Genomic DNA, 19,644 nt, shown 5'->3' with positions numbered 1-19,644 from the left:
CCCTGTTCTGTCCTCATGCACAGCGCACCATCCAGCATCTGATACTTTGGAGAATATCCAGTGGAAAGAAAAGATTTAAAACAAATCGTAAAAAGTACTCAGCGCAAACTGTGGAATCTGCTGCCAGAGGTCATAAAGGCGATGAGCGTAGTGGGGTTTAAGAGAGGTTTAGACGAGCTGCTGGAGGAAAAGTCCATAACACATTTATTAGCCAGGCAGACTAAAGAAAGCCACTGATATCTCTGGGCATGAGTAACAGGCATTAGATCTACTTTATGGACTCTGCCAGGTACTTGGGACCTGGATTGGACACTGTCAGAGAGAAGATGGACCTTGATCTGACCCAGCACAGCAATTCTTAGGTTCTAAGGAGATATTCCTTCCCACTGAGCACCATCTCTCAGGCCTGGGCTACTACACTCGAAAGCTACGCGTGGAAATAAAAGTCAATACAGAAAAATATTCAGTGATACCTTTTCATTAGATTAACTTTAATATACTTAACTGGCTTTTTGGGAGCTGAACCCCCTAAACAGCTCAAAACAAAATGACTTGATGAAGGAAGGGCAGCTCCTGAAAGCTAGTCAAGAAATGTATTAAGTTAGCCCAACAAAAAGGTATCACCTTTTCTGGCATCTTTTGCTTTGATCTGATGATGAGAGTGTAGCTCCTGAAATCTATTCAAGGAGAAGGCAATCTCCAGGCCCAGGGGTGCAATGGACCTGTCCTGCAGATCTGAAAGCCCCATGGCTTATTTCATTGTTGCCCCAGAATTATATTAAATTAGTCCAATAAATAACATTGATTTTTCTATTAACCTTTTTTCCGCACATGTTCATTTTATCTTCTGAATATGAGAGACTTAGCAGCCAATGCTTCGCTTCTTTCCTACGTCTACAAAAACATCCTATGTGCTTTAACCCATCAACCAGTTCTTCTTTGGGTGTTCAAATATCTTAGGGGACTCTATTTTTAATGGGGCACATCTGAAGCAATGCTGTTTCAAAAGATTTCTCTTGGGTTTATAAGGGGAAACTTTAATTACTGTTTTTAATTAAAGCGTGCTAATGAATGGGTGTTCACCTGTATTAACGGTGGGCAGAATAACATCGTTTCTCTGTTTGGTTTCCAGTCGTTCTAGTTTTTGAGCTTCATACCGTTTTCTCCCTTCATTTTCTTGCTCTTGGCTCTCATACTAAGAAGGAAATAAAAAAATAAAAAGTACCTTCAGTACACCAAATATTCTGACAGGCCGAAAGCTGCTGTCCCTTACACCTTGAGGTAAAAGCTGAACAGAAACATTAGTAGCGCTATTAGGGTGTTAATTATGGTATTTATGCAATCAGTAAAGTGTTACTCTTGATGGGGTGCTCAAACTGAACGACACAGACGTTTGGTTCACTCTCCATGACAATTCTTGGCTTCGGTGATGGCTGTTTGCAATTTAGACACAATCCATTTGAAATGAAAACCAAACTACTGCAAAAAGCTTGCATTTGGGTAAATCAATCCGTACTAATCAGAGAGTAAAGACCCTCCAATCACAACTGAAATGTTGTTGATTTCTTGCAACCAACACGTGGAAAGACCATATAGCTCTATGAAACCCAATGAATTTATTTATTATTTTGACTTGATTTCCTGCTAATGTCTTAGGGCCTGATTTTTCTAAGCGTTGAGATGCTTATAACTGGAATTTACATGTGTAAATGCACTTTACCCATGTAAGTGGACTTTTAAAAATTGCTACAATATATGCCATTGAATTGTCCATAGGCCACATATGTAAATAGGGTAAATAGCTTTTGAAAATTGCTACAATCGGATGTTACATTTACGTGCCTAACTCTTTTGAAAATTCTCCCATTAGTGTTTTAATTATTGATCAGAAACAAAATTCTGCCCCCCTGGTTTCAGTCTGAATATAATACTTTTTGGGAAACCACTATGAAAACCTGCTTTTTAACAAATATCTGGCAAAACTGCCATTTTTTGTAAATAAGTTTGCCATGTCATTGATGAATTTCCAGCAGGGCCATGCAACTACACTTAACAAATCTCACAACAATGTACCACATCTCATCGCAAGCCCATGGTTCAAATAATCTTCATGGATTTCACTCTCTCATCACTGTGAAACATTATCGATGGACTCAAAGTACCATATATAGGGAAGGTAATTTTGTAACAGTGTGCCTAACCTATGCAGTGAATAGGCACATAGCTTATACCAATTTTCAAATGGAACTATCCATGTAAATTCCTTTTGAAAATGAACCCACCGAAAGTAAAGCTACACATGCCATTTGGTGTGCAAAAATTTGCCGTGCAAGTTTGCACGCATTCCTTTGAAGATCCATACATATGTGGCCTAAGTGAAAACCCCTCCCCGGGAACACCTCCACACAGTCCGGTAAACTTACACGCGAACAAGACACATGCACGTAACCTTACCCGCATATTGGGCGGGCAACTTTATATCAAGCCATTTCCGGGGCTAAAACACTGATTTACCAGCAAAATCACTGAGGCTAGGTCTACAGCTTGGCCAAAAAGGCAAGTTTAGGTCTCTTTTTCAGTGGATGCAGGCACAGCATGGAAGTGCCACACCTGTGTGTGTGGAGGGGGAGGAGCAAGGAGAGGCAGGATCCAGCCTTGGACGCTTCACGTCCTCAGGTAAGAACGGGATCCAAATCAACAGGGCCATTATACTGGATGGAAAAAGAAAGATAATAAAGATAAACTACCCAAACACTGAAAACCTATCACCCATGCAACTGATTCTATCACTGTTTCACAGTGTCCAAAAGATAGGGGTGTGCCCGGGATAAAACTTTTGTTTCATTTATTTTATTTATTTATTTTAATTTTTTCTATACCGGCAATCGTGATAACATCACATCAAGCCGGTTTACAATAAACAATGGGGTAATAACCGGAACCAAGAACAAATATGTAATATACATATTATAAATGCAGTTACAATAAACAAGGAAACATGCAACTGGGAGTAAGAAGAAGAAAAGATAGTAACTTTAACATGGTGTATAAACCTGTAGAAGGTAAAGTTTTCAAAAAAAAAAAAAAAAAAAAAAATTAATTGTATAATTTACAATGAGTTGTTCATTTCATTTTCCTTTTACTGTTTTATTTGATGTCTGCGTTTTAGCGTGCACTAAAACACAGAAAGCGAAATAAATATGCGTCTTTTTGTGTTGTTTTGGATTGGAACATGACAAGAAACAACAAATGCCTTTGGTGGTTTCTATATCATTTTAGACGACCACACATCCCTCCCTAAAGACGCTTCTATCAACCAAAGTTCTTGAAGACGCAGAGCACCAAGGGCCAAATTAATCTCTATCTAACATTTTTAGGGATTCTCAGCATGTTTGTAAGCAGTCTTGCTCTTTCATCACATTCCTGTTTGCTCTGAACTCTTCCTATCATATCACCTTATAAACACAAAATCGTTCCCGAGTTCGCGCACACATAAGACTCACACTAGTCATTTTTGTCAAATAACGTAGAGCAAGCACTCTTAGACAGAAGTACCATGTGCATACAGCAGAAAGGACTCATTTGAGCAAAGATGAATTTTTCATGTTATATCACATGTATATTCCAATCATGGCAGACATTTTTGCATCGGTATGCCACGTGATACAGAACACGCACTCATAAACGCCAAGTTAAAAAAAATAAATCAGGATGAGTACATGTTGTAGCAATTATAAGGCCAACAAAAAGGTTCAAGGTTGAAGAAACAGAATTTGCAAACAGTATGCTATTTCTATAATTTGATTCCAAAGCTGAAGAAGAACAAGGCTTTTAATTAAACTGTCAAACCGTGTTGCTTCTAGTTTACCTATGCAAATACATACAATACATGGAATCCATGCAGTTTTGTTAGAAGCTGCAGTGTCCCAGTCTTACTGTAACCTCCCCCGGCCCCTAAGCCAAATTCAAACATTTTCCTCATCATATCAGTAGATGAAAAGAGAAAATTAAAATTGGCCACTGCATGCAAAGGATGTATAGTCAAACACTATATATCAGATGTGTGCACAAAAGCCTGATTGTACATCTCGTGCATGGTGTTGTAAAAAGTCAATTCCAATGCAAAACACTGCCAAGTACAATCACATCTGAAGCGCAGTTTCAGATGCAAACATTTTATTTTTAAAGTTAACGCTGTGCACAGTAAGTACTTCTGCGAGTAAGAGGTGTATTCGGGCTACGTTATAGCCAGAGAGAGCGCGTTAGAGAATAGATTTGGTCTAAGAAGCAGGTTAAGTGTGCATATTGTGGTGACTCTGAAAACCAGACCTGTCTGAGGCCCTCGAGGACCAGGGTTGAGAACGCCTGGAATAAGAGAAAATAGATTTATTAAAGCATTCTGTTCGCACTGCAAGATCCGAGATAAGAAGACCCATTAGGAGGTTTTCGCTGGGAATCCCCATTACAAGTCAAACACTACGCTTTCATACACTGGGGCTATTGGCAACAGACCATGGAGCCACTTCCCATTCCAAGGGCCTGAAGCTGGAACGCAAAGCTGGTAAGAAATGGAGTGATCGTAGCACAAAGAGGAAAATCACGTCCAGTTAATATTCTTTTGCATTTGTCTTTCCATTGTTATATAAGTCACCAAGGGCCCTCCTCAAAATTATTTTCTTTGACACAGTCCACTGGCACGGCACCAAAGAGACACCGGGGGACTGATTTATTGAAAGATTTATGCCAGTTTGTTTCTGGTGTAAAAATCCACATGAGATTTATAAAAAAAAAAAAAATGCCCATTACGTTTCTAGGGGAACCCACTGGTGCAAAAAAAGATACTTTTGACATGAGTCCTTTTGTCTCCTGGCTGACAGAGGTTGAGCATATTAAGGGAATTCGGTGCTGGGGACAGGAAGCTGGCCTTGGCAGATATTTCCTTTCCCTTGTCCAGTGAATGGCAAGCAATGAGTAGATACAGTGACTCCAAAGGACAAAGAGCCTGTTCTTAGCCACAAGGAGAGACTCATTCAGAAAACCTTAAACACGCATGTACGGTTCTACACAGTATCACCTTTTACAATGTGCTTCTGCTGTCTTTATCTCTCAATTACCTTCTCCCCTATGACCTCTTGATTTGATTACAATGCTTTCCACGTACTACCGTCACTATGTGTTCTTGTTAATTTTCCCTCATCTGCTTCCAATTGAGGAACCTTCGTTCCCTGTAAATAGTTACCCAGTTACTGTTTGTTGATGTTTATTTCTTGTATGCAAAGTTTACTGTTCTATGTAATGGCAGTGCCAAAAGTTCTGTATAATGACACTGTCAAAAAGTTTTAGTTATCTGTAAACCGATACGATGTGCAAACGGCTATCGGTATATAAAAACCTATAAATAAATAAATAAATAAATTATACTTTTCTAAGCAGTAATTTGTGCAGCTAATGGTCTTTCAATGCTCCTGCTCTGAGCGAAGTTTTAAAGCAGCACAGCTAAGTTCTCTCTTTAAATGACAATACAGTGAATTTAAACATGAGATTATAGCCTAGACACACTCCAAGGATCAAGCTGGAATGTGTGATACTTTTTACAGTCTTTTTTCCTTGTCAGTCATCCCAGTGGGGCTTAAAGACATTTCTTTTTGTCAGGAAACAAGCTGTCTTTGAGCTGTAACAAAACTATCCGTTTAGTAGGTCCCGTTACAGACACTCGTTTTCTCACTGGTGCATCAAAAGAAAACAGCAGAAGGGGTCTGCCTGTCTCTCCTCCAAGGTGCAGAAGGCTGGGTGCATATAAACGCCTCCTAGCAGTACTTACATGTACAGTCCCGAGTTTCCTGCAGCGGCTGAAGGGCAAATTCTGCAGGAGGAACTGGAACATTCGCTGGCAATTATGCACATTAATGTTTATTTTTATAAAGTAAAATAGAATTAAGTCATTTTCTGACGTTTTTGTGTCCAGTTAATTGACTTGATTCTTGTGTGGGGGAGTGATGGTACTGGGACGGGACGAGGACGACAGAGAAGATGGGAAGGAAGCTGGGGAGAAAGGTTGGAGAGAAAGCAGGAAAGAATCTCAGGCAGGAGGGGTAGATGAGGGAGGTGGGCACAGAAAGCGAGGATCCTGGATCACAGAAGGGAGGGATGATTCACTCACACCCACCCTCCTATCACCGATTCTTCTCTGACACCCCACAGCCCCTCCCCCCTCATTTACTACCCACAGCTACTCCAATCCTCTTCCCACTGCTCTACTGATCCCCTCACTCACAGCTCGCCCCCAACCCTGATTCTATCACGCACCCCCCAGCACTATCCATCCCCACCAAACACCCTCTGATCTCCCCTCACTCTCTTACCCCCCCCCTCCTGATCCCCTCATTCACACTCGTGACCCCAATCCTTTTCAGAATCCCTACAATCCACTCTCTTGCCTTCCCCCACCCCCCCATCCTCCTCACTCCTGTCCCCCACTCCCATCCCGGCTCGGGGTTAAGAAGGCAGTGGCAGTGCGGTGCTTCTAACGTCATCTTCCCCCCCCCCCCGCTGCTGCCATGCTCAGAACTGCATGGGACACCATAGTGCGACGCACGGGGACTAGCAGCAGAGACCTGAGGCGTTGCACTGCTGCTGACCTCCAAATAAAAAGGCCTCAACTACAAGGTTTCTCTCGACTGTGTGTCTAGGCAGCTTCTGACATCAATAATCGTCCACGGGCATGGCACGTTCTGCCAACTAAAATGCCATGTCTGGGTTAAAAGTCTTTAAAAAAAATGCAAAATAAGGGTTAACTAGCACACAGAGTGTTAGAACTGGTAAGTTTACCTGAAATGGGGGAACCTCAAGGATCTTATCCACATTCTGCAGTGAGAGAGGAACATACCAAAGAGTTGCCCTGTTAGTCAACTTCTTGCCACCTTTAAAAAAACAAAACAAAACAGAGCATCGTGTTAAAGAAACAGAGAAAGGGGACCCTAAAATAAACACAGCTGTGGTCTCCCAGAGGAGGACCTGGGTGCCAGGTCAGCAGAGGTCGCTGCGGAGGCAGTGTTCACAGGCCCCTGTTGGGGATGGGAGAGATTCATAATCGTGCAATGTCGACACCTAGCGGTTACACTTAGGATCCATGATTGTGTCCCCACCTCTCACCCCACCAAGTAGTAACTTTGGAGAAGATATAAAAGAGGGGGCTGTTTCCAAGTGAGCAGGAGGAAAACTGCCAGGCACAGAAAGCAAGAAATACAGTTACGGTCACCACATTAAAATGAGCGAGCTCTTGCCATGTTAATCCAGTTGGATGCACAGAAACAAAAGTCAACAAATAAGAACTGAAATTGGCTGAACATGCATTTTTTTTATTATTTTAAGTTTATTTAGTTCTAAACGTCAATCCACAGTTCAGGAAAAGACATAATGCAGAAACTAGTGAACAAAAGCCGCTATGTGCAGTACTCACGGATTCCAATCATTAAAAAAATAAACAGTAGCAGGAATTGCAAGTTTCAAACCAATGTTTTCGCAGTTGTGAATTAATATGGTCAAAGGTAGGAAAAGCATTTTCACTAGAAGGCCCGACACTTGGAAACAGCGGGTATAAGTTCAGACAGAAGGGGGGAGAAGCAGGAGTAGAGCAGAGATATAAATAAGGCTATCTTATTTTCCCAGACACTAATTGGATGCGTTACTGCTCTCTTGGTATTCTAAGGTCAGGAGCAAAACCATGGACAAAAGGAAGAGACAAAAGCAGGTATGCAAAGAATAGAGCGAAGCTCAGCTCCTCCTGTGTTTGGCTTCTTGTGTAAGGAATGGATAGTTGTTCCCAAGACTACGGTCTGTCTGCTAAGAAAAATCCTCTCATTGCTCTGAATATGATCCTCGACAGATCAACATCCTTTCCTGTAGCAATTCTTCCTTGAATTGAAGGTATAAAAGGACTGACATGACAACCTCACTACAAAAGAACATAAGAATTGCCATACTGGATGAGACAGAGGGTCCATCGAGCCCAGTGTCCTGTTTCCAACAATGGCCAATCCACATCACAAGTACCTGGTGTGATCCTATGCTGCTAACACTCAGGGATAAGCAGTGGCTTTCCCCAAGGCTACCTGGTTAATAACAGTTTATGGACTTCTCTTCCAGGAACTTGTCCACACCTTTTTTAAACCCAGCTATGCTAGCTACCACATTCTTCTCCGGCATTAAATTCCAGAGCTTAATTGTACACTGTGTGAAAAAGAATTTTCTCCAATTTGTTTTAAATGTGCTACTTACTAACTTCATGGAGTGTTCCCTAGTCTTTGCATTTTTTGAAAGAGTAAATCACCGATTCACATTTAGCATTCTATTCCACTCATGATTTTATAGACTTCTATCATATCCCCCCTCAGCTGTCTCCTTTCCAAGATGAACAGTCCGAAATTCTTTGGCCTTTCCTCTTTATCATTTTGGTTGTCCTTCTCTGTACATTTTCCAATTCAACTGTATCTTTTTGGAGATGTGGCAATCAGAACTGCACACAGTATTCTAGATGTGGTCTCACTATGGAGTGATACACAGATATTATGACATTCTCCATTTTATTCTCCATTCCCTTCCTAATAATTCCTAACATTCTGTCTGCTTTACAGACCGCTGCTGCACACTGAGCTAAGGATTTCAATGTATTGTCCACAATGAGGACCAGATCCTTTTCCTGGGTGATGGCAACTCCTAATATGGAACCTAACATCGTGTAATTACACTGTAGGTTTTTTCTGATGTGCACCATTTTGCTCATAGTATCAGAAATTCTGTTATATTATAGGAACCTACCTGTTTGGTTCCAATGAAACATTGCAGTACAAGTAGGTCTGGCAAATGTGGAGAGTACCTGCAACATTTCTCTATGCAAATGCCCAACACTGCATGAAAATAATTTAATTAGCAACTCTTTTGACTGAAATGCTCCTTGTTGGAAGTATCTTGGTAGGCTAATAATCAGAAATAATCACATGGAACATCTGTAACCTTTTTGTTTGCATTGTTTATTAATGGGCTTAGTCATCCTGCATACAACAATGATCCATTTAGGAAGAACTGAGGGACTTGTTGACCCTATTACAAAATTATCAAATAATATCAAACTGCTTTGCAATCACATTACCATAGTGATTCCTGTTGGAAGTTTTGTTTTTCTTAACTAACTTTAAAAATATGCCCTTACAGGAGAAGTATATGTAACACAGAGTAAAAAATATTTGTAGTTCAATTGCAACCGTTATACACAACACAAGAAATGTGACAAGGTTCTTGTCCGAAAAAGAACACAGGGAAGGTCAGTGTCTTGGTCAAGTTCACATGGTTAGAGATGCATGTTTTACACTGCCGCAGCTTTACGTGCTACTGTTCTGTCAAATCCCTCCGCCACTTAGGAGGTAATTTTCAAAGGAGTTACGCACATAAATGTAACATACTATTGTAGCAATTTTAAAGAGCCATTTACGCAAGTAAGCTGCACTTATGTGGGTAAATCCTATGGACAATTCAGTGGCATATATTATAGCAATTTTCAAAGAGTAAAGTGCATTTACAAGTGTAAAACCCAGTTTTATGCGTGTAAATCCTTTTGAAAATCAGGCTCTCAGTGCACTTTAAGTGCTCAGATGGGCTTTTGAAAATTGCTACGATATATGCTACTTTTATGCTCGTAAATCCTTTTGAAAATTATCCCCATGTTGTGAAATCTGTAACCCGTTTTATACTAACGCAAATATCTGAGCAAGATTAAGATATATACAGGAAAATCTACTTATTAACAACGCTAACAGAGTCACTGAATGCTGTGGTACCTTTTAAGGGGCTAACAAAAGAGAGGTAATCTTTCAGAACCTCGCAGGCCTCTTCTGGTCTGAGACCCATAAGGATGTCCTTTAAAAGGCTCCAGTTTTTCTCCAAGACCGAAGCAGCCACTCGAATGCAGCAGTATCACTATGTATACCACTCCCCTGCAGCATGCAGCTTTCTCCCTTTTCAGTAGTTTACTCTTTTTCCAAAGCCTTTAAATGCTGAGCACACTCAGAAGAGGAACTAAGAACCTAGTTATTTCTCCATTTTGCACACCTCCTTAAAAATAATCCACTTAGCAGTGGATGCTTTATACCCCTTTAAGGAATCATAAATAGATTACTAGATCTATATAAAATATAACTTTTTTTTTGTTTGTTTTAGCAAGTAATAATTGATCGTTCTTGTAAAAATGGAGATTGTTATACTTTCTCTAGCTTACTGGACAAGGGTTTGACAATCTCACCATGGCTGGTTTAAGAAAAATATCAGATCCTGGGCATGGATACCAGATATATTCTTAATAGCATTTTCAGCATGACAGCTACAAGAAGAAACTTTGCAAGGAGAGATAAAAGTTAGTCAATGATCCTCTGGCAGGTGATGGCATTTAGCCCTTATTACAAGTACATGGAAATGGCTTAATAGTTTAAAGGGAGGAAGACAGTTTTCCCAAGGACAAAAATCAAGGTTTTAGGGGACAGTCAACGATGATTGACATGCATCTCAGAAGCCTCCATTTATTGCCAGAATAAACAGCTTGAATTCTAATGCAAGCTGCAAGGAATAATATTTGTATAGATCAGAACTCCAGGAAGAGTGTAGGGCACGCTAAACCTGAATTCGTATCTTTGATAGACTCTTGAGGCGAGAATAAAGTCCTTTACAGTCACAGTACCTTCCCCTCTCTTCAAACGGTCTACTGGTTTTCAGGAAGCATTACTAATGCTTGTTTCATTTAATATTTATCACACAACAAAACCCACTCACACCAACTGGTGTATTCTAGTCCACATCAATGTCAACAACCAAAAAATAAACTGTGTACTAGTTAGAGAGCTAACATAACACCCAGAAACGCCAAACCGATTATAAACCAAATTTTTGTAAGACCCTCTATTCACGAGAGGACATGTTATGTGTTCAACTCGTTTCTCATAGGGGTCACTATTACTTTTAATCATTCAAAAAAATCAATTTTTGTTATCTTTTTCAAAAAAAATTTTTTAAAAAGTTACTCAACCAAATTTTGATAATCAAAATGCAGCGGATACTTATCCGCACTGAAAAGGTCCCAGGTAACCCGACATGGCCATGTTTTTGAATGATTTTTTTGAATGATTAAAAGTAATAGTGACCCCTATGAGAAACGAGTTGAACACATAACATGTCCTCTCGTGAATAGAGGGTCTTACAAAAATTTGGTTTATAATCGGTTTGGCGTTTCTGGGTGTTATGTTAGCTCTCTAACTAGTACACAGTTTATTTTTTGGTCATTTAATATTTATACACTGCTTCCCCAGTCTTCATAAGGTCATTTAAAGCTGTGTACAACATTAAAAAAAAAAAAAAAATTGATATACAGTAAAACAAGCAAATTAAATTTAGTCGAGAATCTACCTCCCAAACAAAGCTTTTCTAAACGCATCTCCGCCTCTGAACATTCAATATCGCCAGACTGCCAATTCTATTGCAAAGTTCTGGAAAAGAGGTACATTTTAATATGTTTTCTGAATGAGAACACAGTTGACTCTTGTACAGGTGTTCCTGGGAGCTTATTCCAAAGTAAAGGATTGAGGAGAAATGAGCCCCAAGTCATACTTTACCCACCCCTCCTTGAAAAGTAGGGATAAAAACTAAACTTCCTTGACTAGAACTTAAAATTGTGAAACTTGCTGTTCTAAAAAGCAGTCACGTGCTATTTACTTGTAACCAATGTTTGTGTCAAAACCAAAATACTGTCTCCAAAAAAAATCTTACCAACCATCACCAAAGAAATATGGGACCTCTTTTAACTGATAAATCTGTTTATTCAAAAGAGGTTTGTTCATACCAAAGACCCGACCAGCATGAACAGAAAAAAAAAAAAAAGCATTAGAAGGACACGTCGGTTTTGTAATGGAGATGCCATGAAACGACAGATAAAACGTGCTCCACCACAGAGGTCGGGAAATCACAAGAATACCCCGCAAAACAAAGGAGCCAGCGATAAAACATACCAATGACAGACAGCCTGATCCGCAGGCTTCGAAAGGTGCCTCAAGTGTTGACCACGTGCTACCTTCAAATCTATTTCTGTAAGCAATTAGCACTGCATATTTCTGAGGATTCTAGCAGGACCGAAACCCAGAATCCAGTGGTTGTGGGAAAAGACGAGGCAGGAGGAATCTCATTAGCAAGATTTCCGGGTAGCAAAAAAGCAAGGAATGAATTAATTTCTTCTACTCTTATGAATTTTCAAGAAAAAGTACACGCACGTGTATATATATTGGGCATAGGGTAATGGGTTCAGAAAAATGGTTACATGGTTGAATTGTCCCAAGTCTGCAGCTTGTGCTAATGCAACCATTTTTCTAAATGTGGAACTTTCAAGGAATCAAAATCCCTTCAGCAGACAGATGACAGATTTGTTTTATGCATAAATATTTCCAAAAATGAAACTATCTGCCAGTCACAACAAAACAGGCAAAGGATTCACAAATAATGTTCAGAAAACATGGATGTAGTGGACAGAAAATCAAGCAGAAGTAACCACTATTTACAGTATTTATTTAAACTTCATGGGTTTTGCTGGTCCAGTCAAAACCAGCTCTGATAAAGGTCACCAAGCCCAAACAAAGCCATTGCAACCCTCACTCCCCTCCCTAAAAAACAAACAAAAAAAACAAAAAACCAGAAGTCATGCCAAGGCAAATCAATCTCTCCCCCATGTACAGCAGAACAAAAATAGATATTTCCATTTAAGATGGGAAGATGTATGTGCAGTGCTAGCCAAACCTAAATATAAAACACTTTTATTTCAAATGAACAACAAGCTCCAGGTTCAAAATGGAAATTTTAAACCTAATCTGAGAGATCAAATATTATTTTCGCTGGCTCAACAGTCCTCCCAGTTGTTTATTCTAGGAAAACATAGTTTAAAGACATTTACATTAATTAATAAACTACAGACCTGTCGCTGAACTCTCATTTATTCGTAAGCTTGTAATAATTTGACTCGGACCTCTCCTGATATTTTTTCATACTATTCAATTTCTTTCTTTGCTACTGGAATCCTGGTTCAAAATACAATATTCTGTTGGCATAGCTCTGATACCTTTTATCTTTCAGATCTACAGCTTTCCTCCTTCCATCGCCGCTGCTGCTATAACTATTCCCCTTCCTCAATTCCATCCTGCACTGAATTTAAAGTTTGAATCTTTTTCACCGTTGGTCGTTTTCCTGCATCCTAACTCTTCTCCTCGATCCCTTCTCTTCTTCCCAGTACTGGGTTTCCTCCTCCACGACATTCGTGCTCTGGAACCGGTTTTCTCTGCAATGTCCCGTAAATCTTTCACAGGACTGCTCAAGAGCCCACCTATTCCTCAGATTCCTTCTCCCAGACTCACTCATCCTTTCGAGTGTGGCATCTGGTTTCTTCTAACTGCTCCTTGTAACGTTGGACTCTGCCCTGTCTGAACTGTGCTGTCCAGTGACTGCAGGGCACTTCATGGAAAGGACTATGGGGGAGAACTTCAGCACCCCCAAGCTGCTGAATGACCTGAGAGCAGTTTCCATCTGTTGTTTGTGCGGGCGGGCAGGCGGCAAGTTGAGGTCAAAACCAACCACATACTTTTGACAGTCAAAAATGTCTGCATGCACTTAAGTCCACGGGTACTTTTAGTGCAGTGAAGGGCACAATTTTCACCCAGGGCAATCTGGCCTGGTACTCGACTTGATTACTGTGAAAATCTTCCACTCTATAAATAAAATGACTTCTTGATATCCCCTCTTTAAGGGGATTTTAGGCGCAGAAATGAGGTTTTATAAAATTGCCTGCCTGATGTGAGTAAGTCTTGTCTGCATTTAAGTTTACCCAGGAGAGTTTGGAGGCATTCCTGGGGGCGGCAGTGGGGTGAGGCTGGAGTTTTCGCTTATCTGCATACGTTCTGATGGGTTTTTTTTAAAGTATGCATATTAGGTTGCATGGGAAACGCACATGCTCCGGATAAGAGGGATAACTTATGTAGTATTTTCATTGGGATAATTTTCAAAGTGAACGTACCCTCGTACTCTCTCTTGGAAAACTGATGTAACTTGCGCGTGCATTTGCTGCATAAGTTGTCCACGACATTTCAAAATTGCCCAGTTAGCTCCTTTGACCTTAACCACGTGAAAGTCATAGAAAGTCAAAACATCAAAACATTTTAACTGGGGTTTTTTTGCTTTGTTTTTTAACAAAATGATCAATGTATGTATCAGTCGATTTGTCTGTTCGTGCCTTTGTGTATTCTGCAAGCACAGGGCCCTGTATACTAGGAATTTTCGCCAGAGGCATAAAATGTAAGCACACTATTAAAACTGGTCCGAAAGCAGTCAAATACCTTTGATTACATTCTTTTGCAGTCATTGCTCTTCTCTTATACTGGCTTTATAGTGCTGCATAACTGAAATATCTTGCCTTCTTTGCATCCGTTTCCATTTAGTAAACCGATAAAATGACAACATTGGTGTGTGATTTTTTTTTTTTTCATTTTGGAGAGGTCAGGAATGAGTGGTGCTATTTTACTCTTACTTCGAAAGTTACAAGATTATATAATGATTTTACAACCATATGGATTTTTAAGACAACAGAAGCATATTTAGAAAAGAACATGCGTGAGTTCTTTAAAAACCCATCTTGAAGCTTGCAGCTTTTGAGTGTCTACGACAAGTGCTAATGGATTTTGCAAGTCAGGAGACTCCACATACTGCAGGGTTAAGACCAAATGGCATTTACAGAAGATACATGAGCCTTTTGGGCCCCATTTTAACATGGCATAAAGCCCTAGTAAAACGGATTCTGCATTCGCAGAATTAAGACAGTGTTTGGGGGGGGGGGGGGGGAAAGAAAGTAAACTCACTAATCCCAGTCTGCCTGTTTCACAGAAAAGGAAGCTCATTATGTTGGTGATGAGGCAGGGAAAAATCTGATCTTTGCTATAACTCACTCAAATGAAGCAGTACCAGTAAATAAAATGTCCCTCAGTGCCACACTGAGCTGACTCAGGAGATCAGATTCTACCAGTGCTCTACGTTACTACTCTGTCACTGACACACTTCAGATACGGTTGGAAGCCACACCATTCCTTTCAAACACACGCAAACATAGAAAATACTTCTGCAGCACTTTTAAACTAAAAAAAATCAATGTGACCTTTCGTGAAGAAGGTTTACTGTTAAATCCAACTAAAAATACACTAGTTATCGAAGCAACCAAGTGGACCTACTCGTTTGAGACCTAGTCAACAAGATACACTAAATTATGCAACACTGTTCAATTGAAAGAGGCAATTTTTTAGTAAAATGATTAGGATACAATGTTATTTCACAATCTTCTTACACACACTGCTGCTTGCAGGGGCAGTTCTCCCTTAACTGCATTTACAAAATGTGGGTAGCTGCTTATCCAAGTGCAAAGCCCACTGGTACTTTGCACAAATTCTGGGACTGATGTAATTAAGAAACATAGAAATGGCAGCAGAAAAGGACCAAATGATTCACTCAGTCTTCCCAGCAAGCCCATGCCAGTATCTGCTGCACTGTGTCTACCCTGGAGTTTCATTTCATGACCCCTAGTTCTACTGATTTCTTTCCAGATGAAAAGGTTTGTCGTTGATTGTGCATCATTAAAACTTTTAAGGTATCTGAAGGTCTATATCATATCTTCCCTGCACACCTCTTCTCCTCCAGGGTATACATATTGAGATCCTTTAGCCTCTCCTCTCCTCATAAGCCTTCCAATGCTGAATCCTCACCATTTTGGTTGCTCTTCTTTGGACCATCTCTATCCTGTCTTTATCCTTTTTAAGATACAGGTTCCGGAACTGAACAAAATACTCCAGGTGAGGCCTCACCAAGGACCTGTACAAGGGCATCACCACCTCCATTTTCTTACTGGTTATTCCTCTCTCTGTGCAGCCCAGCATTCTTCTGGCTTTAGCTATCTCCTTGTCACATTGATTCGCCATCTTCAGATCACCAGACGCTGTCATACCAAGGTCCCTCTCCCACTCCGTGCACATTAGTCTTTCACCCCCCATCACATGCAACTCTTTTGGATTGCCGCACCCCAGATACATGACTCTGCACTTCTTGGCATTGAATCCCAGCTACCAAATATTTGACCACTCTTCAAGTTTTCTTAAATCATTTTTCATTCTCTCTACTCCTTCAGGCATGCCCACTCTGTTGCAGATCTTAGTATCATCCGCAAATAGACAAACTTTACCTTCTATCCCTTCCGCCAGGTCGCTCACAAAGATATTGAACAGAACCGGTCCTAAAACCAATCCTTGTGGCGCTCCACTTAACACCGTTCTTTCTTCAGAGTAGGTTCCATTTACCATTACACACTGTTTCCTGACAGTCAACTAGTTTGCAATCCACGCTACTACCTCAGCACCCACTCCCAAGCTTCTCATTTTGTTCACGAGTCTCCTATGTGGGACCGTATCAAAAGCTTTACTAAAATCCAAGTAAACCACATCTAGCATTATTCTCTGATCCAATTCTCATCACCCAATCAAAAAAAAAAAATCAATCAGATTTGTCTGATTGTCCCCTGGTGAGTCCATGCTGCCTCGGGTCAAGCAACCCACTGGATTGTAGATAGTTCACTATCCTTTCCTTCATTAATTTTCCCACCACCGAGGTGAGGCTAACCAGCCTGTAGTTCAGCCTCCTCTCTGCTCCCACTCTTGTCAAGCAGGACCATTACCGCTCTTTTCAATCTTGTGGCACCATTCCCGTTACCAGGGATCTATTGAACAGGACCTGCCAGCACATCTCTGAGCTCTCTCAGTATCCTGGGGTGTATCTCATCCGGCCCATGGCTTTGTCCACTTTCAGTTTTCCTAGCTCTTCCCATACTCCATTTACAGAAGAGAGTGTATCGCCTACTCCACCCCCATCCACTGTCTTGCTAACTAGCAACGGTCCTTCTCCAGGGTCTTCTTTGGTGAACACTGAACTGAACTATTTGTTTAATATTTCGGCCATTTCTTTGTCTCTCTCCACACATTGATTTTTGTTACCTTTCAATTTCACTATACCACTTCAGACCTTTCTCCTTTTTCTGATATGTCTGAAAAATTAGCTGAGCATTAAAACTGCACTGAAATTCAGCATGCAGTTTCTTATCATGCAAGTTAATTTTTCTTTTAGTCCTGATGTACTATAAAAAAAAAAATTGCTTATCTATAGAACAGCCGTTTCACAAAAAACGGAATAAGATGACAATAATTCTATTCAGAAGGTGTCAAAAAGTGACGTATAAATACAATTTCGTAATATATCCTTGAAACAAAGAAGGTTAAGTGTTAATTCATAACAGAGTTTTGCCTAGAAAATGAAATTTTGTGGGGGAGCTGTAGGCATGGCTATATTACTGGCGCTCATCTGCACTGGGGGGGGCAAGGGAGATCCTCAAATGAGAGGGAGGGCAGGCATGCCCCATGGCACAGGGAGAGAACCAGAGCAGCACCAACAGTGGCAAGAAATTTAACAAAAGAAGAAAAAGGTTTTCGATAAACTAAAGAGAAAGTAAGATTCATCTGGTTTAATTAGAACCCAAAAGAGGGAGAGATGTATAAATTATTTTACAAAAGAAACCCCTTACACCAAATATCAAATACATGACAAGAAATATTACTGTACAGCTGCGTTTCTTCTTCCCCATGCTTCAGTGGAGGCACAGGGGGAAGGACGAGAGTCATTTCAGCTGCTTTTACAAGACTTTTTCATCTGGAGTCGGTGAGCTCTGAAGATCAGTCTGATTCTTGAAGGCCACGCCGTGGACAAAGGCAGAGCTCCACTCCCTCACCCCAACAATCCACTGGTGGAAGGCCAGGCCGAGCTCTTCTTACCCAAAGAGGGCACTATTTCTCACTAAATCCACCCTCTCCTATCAGTGAGATACCGGGAGGTGAAAAATATTCCAAGTATGCTGAGCTTTACTCAGACTACCATCAATCACTTCTTTCTTAGCACCACCCTTGTGTCACAAGAACATATATTTTGATTGTTTCTGGTTTCCATTTGTAAGCACATTTGGTGGTTGTACTGTTTGCAGATCATTCTCCATTAATTCAAACATTTTTTGCCTGCACAGTGCACGTATCCCCTTACCTTAAAAGGTTTAAAATCGGCTTATTAGTTCCTGGGGCTTCAGGTGGCTAATGGCATTCTCTTCATTCTGTTTCTTACCCTGAAGAATATCTGATGGAGAAAACACTTTACTAACATACAACAGTGCTCACTGTTGGGCCAATAAATGTAAATTGTATTTTGTCGTTTTCCATAAATCCTCTGAGAATTATTACCTTTGGACAGATAAAACAGACTTGCACATCTCCATCACAAGGAAGCATCTGGTCTTGACGACCTCTTTTCTTTAGTTTATGGATATAGGTTTATGGATATAGGTTTCACAGAAATAATTGTCTGCCTTTACAGACTGCAAGGATCAGGGATTTTCTTAGGAGATTTTGTTTTTTGCATATCCTTTCCGAATTAATCTTCATTCTTTAAGACGTTTATAGCATTTCTCTGCTGATCCATGCAATAGTTCTTATTCTCTTTTACCTAGTTCTCTTAACATCATTACTTCTACTAGTTTAGAATAAACATTGCCAAATTATTGTATTGCATTACAACAATACTACTACAACCTACTTCTCTCATCATATTAGAACTGTGGACCCTTGCATTGGAGTGAAGTTGGCACCAGCTATTGGGAGGGTCCAGTAGGTCCTCACTGCCAACTGGCGGAAGACGATGCAGAGACTGAGCTGGAGCTTCGCCTACAACAGCCCCTTTCCCCCTGGGTTGAGCCTTCGGGTTCCAGGCAGGTGACTGTCTCTGGTGAAGACTAAGAGAGGTTCCATACTCAGGCTGTGATCAAGGCAGGCAGCAGACAAGAAGAGTCAGGTCACAGGTTATGGTCAGCAGCGGAGGTCAATCTAAGGGGGCCAAGCAAGGCAAGGCTGAAGACACGGAAGGCTGGACAAGACTGAAAACAAAGCAAAGGCAAGGCTGAAGACACGGAAGGCTGGACAAGACTGAAAACAAAGCAAAGGCAAGGCTGAAGACACGGAAGGCTAGACAAGACTGAAAACAAAGCAAGGCAAGGCTGAAGACACGGAAGGCTAGACGAGGCTGAAGATGAAGGCAAGGCAAGGCTGAAGACATGGAAGGCTAGACGAGGCTGAAGATGAAGGCAAGGCAAGGCTGAAGACCTGGAAAACAGCAACTAACACTCTAGGCAGAGTCGACCTGTTGTTGAGGTGGTGTCTGTCAGGGAGAAGGGCCTTATATGGGTTGAAGCAGCTGACATCATCCAGGGGCACCGCGGCTAAATTCCCACCCTGGGCCCTTTAAAAGGAGGCCTTGTGGGCGCCTTGGGTGCTGGGTCCAGCATGCGTTGGTGACATCCCTCGCCACATGGAGCAACGGTGTTCTTGGCTGAGCGAAACGGTACGGTGAGCTGATTTGGCAGTGTCAGGAGAGTGAGCCGGCTCATGGGCTGTCCCCACGAGCTGGCAAACATAACACATCATACTCAAAGGTCACACTTGT

The 19,644-nt window shown here is 41.0% G+C and overlaps 1 protein-coding gene across 8 annotated transcripts in view; it reads right to left on the bottom strand.

Moving 5' to 3' along the window:
* ACOT7 (acyl-CoA thioesterase 7) overlaps positions 1-19,644 on the bottom strand; it is a 142,419-nt gene that overhangs the window by 86,196 nt on the left and 36,579 nt on the right. For 6 of the 8 annotated variants that reach the window (XM_029579041.1, XM_029579043.1, XM_029579044.1 and 3 more), the window contains exons 4-6: positions 6,829-6,920; positions 4,330-4,365; positions 1,084-1,195 (exon numbers count right to left, since the gene is read on the bottom strand). In XM_029579041.1, the coding sequence (XP_029434901.1) occupies positions 1,084-1,195; positions 4,330-4,365; positions 6,829-6,920 (240 nt within the window). The remainder of the gene's footprint in view (positions 1-1,083; positions 1,196-4,329; positions 4,366-6,828; positions 6,921-19,644) is intronic. The other 2 variants (XM_029579039.1, XM_029579042.1) reach the window with 1 other exon arrangement.

Source organism: Rhinatrema bivittatum, chromosome 15 (genome assembly GCF_901001135.1).
Source record: "Rhinatrema bivittatum chromosome 15, aRhiBiv1.1, whole genome shotgun sequence".
Classification (NCBI taxonomy): Eukaryota; Metazoa; Chordata; class Amphibia; order Gymnophiona; family Rhinatrematidae; genus Rhinatrema; species Rhinatrema bivittatum.
This window is presented reverse-complemented; position numbering and strand designations above follow the sequence as displayed.